The 5,306-nt window shown below is 47.8% G+C and overlaps 1 protein-coding gene across 1 annotated transcript; it reads left to right on the top strand.

Annotated features, from left to right (window-relative positions):
- Positions 1-453: 453 nt before the first annotated feature.
- On the top strand, positions 454-4,444 carry FAM124B (family with sequence similarity 124B). The gene is made up of 2 exons (XM_010084890.1): positions 454-1,182; positions 3,812-4,444. Exons 1-2 carry the CDS (start codon positions 454-456, stop codon positions 4,442-4,444), a joined length of 1,362 nt encoding a protein of 453 aa, XP_010083192.1.
- The last annotated feature ends 862 nt before the right edge of the window (positions 4,445-5,306 follow it).

Raw genomic sequence — 5,306 nt, forward strand, 5'->3', positions numbered from 1 at the left:
CTGGAGCACACGTTTCCACCGCTGACAGGCAAGTGTCCTTACAAAGCCATCTCATCTTGGAGAATCACTGCTTTTTGTGCCTCAGTGCTCTTCATCTCCGCTGCCCTGTCCCACAAAGGGCAGCAGCAGCAGGACACAGAGGGGTTTCTGCACGCTGGTTGCAGGCACGCAGTGACTAGACCTCGAGTCTTGAAGTCAGAAAATGAGCCTTCACCTGAGCTCTGCTGTGATGTGACAGTCACAGGATGCCTTGTCGCTCTTTGCCTGCCTCCTGCACATCAACTGTGCAGACCTGTGTATTTCATCGGGCTATTGCAAAGCTTGTAGAAGATTGAATGCATTCTGTCCAAGTCTTACAGTACACCCCTGGTGTTACTGAGGCTCCAACAGCAGGAGAAGGAAAGGGAGGGCATCAATTTGTCTATTTTTATTTTTCTGTCAGGACCCTTTGCAATGGATGACGGTGCAGACTCTCTGATGACTGTGCATCTTCTCGCCAATTCGGGACACTCATCGCTTCTGCAGCAAACTCTGGATCAGCTTTTGGAGTGGATCTGTCCTGACATTCGACTTTTCCTGGTGTCTGAGCGAGTTACTCCACTGAGATACTACGAGAGATATCGTAAGAGAAGCTGCGGCTTTCCTGGAATATCTGTTCTCCTTTTTCTACATGAGGACTTGGGAGAAGAACGGATTTTCCAGGTCCATGAGCTCTTCCAGCATCCACCCTGGCGCTACCAGTGTGCCCAGTTTGCTAACGGGCAAAGCCACCCCTATGCCGCAGCTCACCAGGACTTCTATGGGCTGGATGACCAGATGCCTGTGTGGGGCATCAGGCGGGTGCACTGTGGCCCCGAAATCCTGCGTGTCACCCTCTACTGCAGTTTTGATAACTATGAGGATGCAGTGAGACTCTATGAGATGATCCTACAGAAAGAAGCAACTATGCAGAAAAGTAACTTCTGTGTCTTTGTGCTGTACGTGACCCAAAACATAGCCGTGCAGCTTTGCTTGAAGCAGCTACCCATCGGGGTGGCTGCTGAGCCGAAGGAGTCATCAGCCCTGCAGTTCAAGGTGCGGGAAATGGGGCAGCTGGTGCCTCTCCTGCCTAACCCCTGTGTTCCTATCAGTAGCACGAGGTGGCAAACGCAAGACTACGAAGGAAATACAATTCTGCTTCAGGTATGTGTCTGTGGTGCTCTGAGAGGAGGTGCTTTTTGGTTTTGGGTTTTTGGGGGTTTTTTTTGAGTAAAGCAAGATTTGGTTAAAAATAGAAATTGAGATTTTGCTTGTTTATGTTTTATTTTGAATTTGTGAATGCTGTAATTGATATCTGTCGGTGCTGTGATGCCAGTGATAAATATAAGCACAGATCCTTGGAATATTTTTATATTGTTAAATTAACATCATTACTGCTGGCCTGAAATCAAAAGTATTAATGCTTTTTTGGAGCAGGCTAGTTTAACATCTTCCTTTCCCTGGCTGAATTAAATGATTGCAGCAGCCTATTCTTTTTCTGGTAAGTTGTTACATTATAAATGTTTTTAAAAGCAGATTTTTAGCATTCGAAACCAGAGATATTGTAAGTATAGTGTTGATACAACATAGTCTGTAACAGATTTTGTGAGCTCTTGAGTGAGTTGCGGTTGGGCAAAAGTGCCGCAGAAATGCGTCATAGGAAATCTCTGCCTTTTCTGTTCGAGTGTGCAGTCCGGAGGTTGTGTGAATACAAATAAATAAAAACCACCAAAGACAACTCTGCTGAGATTATATATAGTGGGGATTTACATGTGAAGGCAGTTTAGCTCCCTCCACTGTAACAGCCCCTCCCACCTCTGATTTTTTTGTTGTTCTAATGTGGATGTTTAAATTTGCCCATCCTGTGGTTTTTAATTTTCCTTCCAGAGATCATTTGCTACAAATCAGCTTAATTATGCTGTATGGCCTATTTTTATGCTGCTCTGAACACTAATCCTCATGGCAGCCTTTGCATACTTCTCATTCAGTATCACTTCATAAACCGGTTTGCCACCCACGAGGACAGGACAAGGCCCTGGGAATCTTCACATAGCTTTGAAGTTGGTCCTGCATAGTTTGATAAAGAAATAAATAAACCACATCCTCTTTTTTTTTTTTTTTTTTTTCCCCTGAGGTTGCTCACCAGTTACTGTTCTATTCCATGTCCTTTCTTTGAGTGTTTACTGGAGATCCCTGTTGCCCAAATTTTACAAGTTTAGCATTAAGACTCAAATAGGAGTCTTAAGTAAGAGTGGGACCATCTTCAGGTGCTGTTTCATAAGTAAAGACATGAAATGTGTCTCTAGTCTTGCAGAGGGTTGGCGAGGTGGGTGCCTTGCTCTGGGCTGGTGTCCCCAGGGTGGCATGCTCCACAGGAACACGTGGGATGTGCTTAGCGGGTCACGGTCCCACTGGCCGTTGCTGGTCTGATGGGAGTCTCCTCCCTGGGCAAGTGTTGGTCCATTGTTGTCCAGTCATCAGAGGAATGCCACCTGATCCGGAGCTTCCTGGAGAAGTTTCTTTCCAAAAGCACCTATTCAGGATTTGCATATCTGGAGGAGCTCCAGTAGGTCTGGTGCCTCCAAGCAGATTTTGGGACAGGCACAACTACTTGTGTGTGCCGTGTTTAGGTCACCTGCGGCAAAGCTGTTGAGTGTGTGCCCTGGTCCTCAGAACCCTTTGGAAGCTGTGCACAAGCTGGGAGAAATTAAATTTGAGTACAACTTTCTCATTTCTTTCTCAAAATAGTAAGGTTTCTGAGCGCTGATTTCAGTTTTACAATTTATTAAAAGATGGGTGAGCCTATGGGATTGTTTCACTCAAGCAGAGTGTAGCTGCTCAGCCGAGGCCATCAGCCTGCCGCAGGGTCAGACCCAGGCTCTGTCCTGACCCACTCTGTCCCCAGGAGCTGGTCACAGGTGGCTGCCTTGGGAGGAACACCAAGAGGCCAGGTGCATGTGTTACACCCCACTAACACACTCTTGAGCTGCCAGTTTTAAACTCGAGGATCTTCTGAAGCCAGCTGTGGTGACTTGCAGTGACTCTCCAAGTGTTTGTCTGGTCTCCCCTTGGATCCGTGTGAGCTTTTTGTATCCCCAAGATACCTTGGCAGGGACCCCCCCCAGTCTGTTGCTGCCTTATCCTATTTGAAATTGGCTCCACCTGGGTTCACTGGATGGCCTCTGCTTCTTGCATTGCAAAGGGCAGGGAATGGACAATACCTCTCTGTTTCTCCAGGTGGCTCGTGGTTTATAGCCTTTTATACTCCCCCTCTCAAACTGGTTTTTGGGAGCATACGTGTTTGTTCCTTTACTGTACTTGCAGTTGTCTCTGTCCATTTCTGAGCCTTTCCAGCTCCATGCTGCTCTGTTGTGTGCTGCAGTTCAGGGACAAACACCATGGTCCAGCTGGGGGACCTGAGCTGCACCACGCATAACAACATTCTCCATTTTTGGAATAATTCTTAATTTCCTTTGCATTGTAGACTGCTGTCAGGCACTGAACTGGTGCTAACATGGTGCTGTCTGTCACAGAAATGAGACCCTGGGGTTCCAATCAGCTCACAACCCAGCATTTGTATGAGAAGCTGGGATTTCTCTCCTCCATGTGCGTCACATTGGCTGCATGGGTTCGTGTGCCATCGCCCGGGTGTGTACGAGTCTGTGCTGCTCTGTAGGGGCTGATGGATTTGCACTGCAGGTGACTTCAGCACAGCCAGGCTTGGCAAGAGCATCACCTAGCAAAGCTAGAACAATATTTTAATGGAGTTCTCTCCCCCAATTTTATTCAACAGGTTCAAGGCAGCTCTAAGCCCCGTGGAACAAATGTTGGGCTATTCCATCAGCGTCATAGTGCAGGTAACGGAAAAATCCTGCAGGACTCTGTCCCAGACCCTCTCCCTGGAAAGTGGGGTAATCCTGGGCAGAGAAGCCGGGAGGTCAGAGCCACAAAGGGCAGAACAAAGTCTGACCAAAGCAAAGTCCTTACACCTGAGCAAGCCAGCGGTGACCCCCACCGGCACTTCTGCGCCTCTTTCAGTGGTCCAGCAGCCTCATCATGGTGGGACGTCACCTCCCTCCACAGACGGGCGAGCAGCAAGTCCCGGGCTTCTCTCCAGGAGAGCCGCGTTCGTCGGCAGGCAGCGGAGACCAATGTCGACACCGGGCTCGCCGTGGTGAACCCTGCAAGTGGCCGCTGCCCGCTGAACTGCTTCTCCAGGGACCTGCGGAGCAGCCTCCTCCAGCTACCAGCACCCTGGGACGGGGCTGGCAGCGCTCTGCCTGCCGAGGACAGGACCCAGCTGCTGTTTGCTGCAGCCAAAAGGGGTAAAGGAGCTGGGCAGAGAGCTTCAGGCTTCCGCTCACAAACACCACGAACCAGCCCTGCAAACAGAGCAGAGGATGAGGAGGAGGAATTCTTTATATGACTGAAAATACATGTGCCAGATAGACTCATCATTTCCAAACAACAGCAGAGCGCTTTTGGGTGTATTGTGGCTCCTCATGCTGTGACCGCGGGTGCTCAGCTTACCTCTGTATCTGTGACCACATTTCAGTAGTGGGTTCATAGAGGTAGACACTTACTTTCCATGAAGTGATGCTAAGGAGGCTGCAGGCAAAACAGGAAAAAAAAACCACTGTATTTACATAAAGATTTAATTATTTTTAATGCAGAATAGATTGGAGGATTATTGTGCAATGAATAGGAATAAGCCATATGACTCCTAGAGCTGTTCTAAGATGCTAGAAAATAGCCACTGACCACTTCAGATGGGGTTAGAAGGTGCAGTTTGCAAGAGCTGCCCAAGCAGCTGGATGTCCCCAGCCATGGGGGCTCATAGTCCCTCGCTGGGAAATGTTGGAACAAGGTAGTGGCATGGTCACAGTGGTTATGACGATTTTCCTCTGTGTTTGTTCTCACTTACCCTGTTGTTGGTATTTAAAAACTATCAATGCTGTCAAATGTATGCAAGATGTGAAACATCAGAAATATTTTAAAAGAACATTCTTAAGAAAAAAATTTCTACAGAGACCTTTTCACCAAATTAGCACAGTAAACACAAGAAGCAAACACTTGCAGAGAATAGTCTGAGCTGTGTTTATGCTCCAGTAAAACCTGCTGTTGCCTATTCATATGACAAACAAACCCAGCAACAGGCCAGGCTTTGTTAGACCAGTGCTTCATATGACAAACAAAATAAACCGAGCAACAGGCCAGGCTTTGTTAGACCAGTGTGCAGTTATCAGCAGGCAATCCTACCTGGGTTTTAATTAACAGAAGACAAGAGA

Source organism: Pterocles gutturalis, unplaced genomic scaffold, assembly GCF_000699245.1.
Source record: "Pterocles gutturalis isolate BGI_N339 unplaced genomic scaffold, ASM69924v1 scaffold18735, whole genome shotgun sequence".
In the NCBI taxonomy this organism is placed as follows: domain Eukaryota; kingdom Metazoa; phylum Chordata; class Aves; order Pterocliformes; family Pteroclidae; genus Pterocles; species Pterocles gutturalis.

Excerpts from the sequence above, each read along its gene's own strand:
- FAM124B (XM_010084890.1), top strand. The coding sequence starts at position 454 with ATGGATGACGGTGCAGACTCTCTGATGACTGTGCATCTTCTCGCCAAT. Across the intron at positions 1,183-3,811 it reads GAAATACAATTCTGCTTCAG|GTTCAAGGCAGCTCTAAGCC; the intron begins GTATGTGTCTGT and ends TTTATTCAACAG.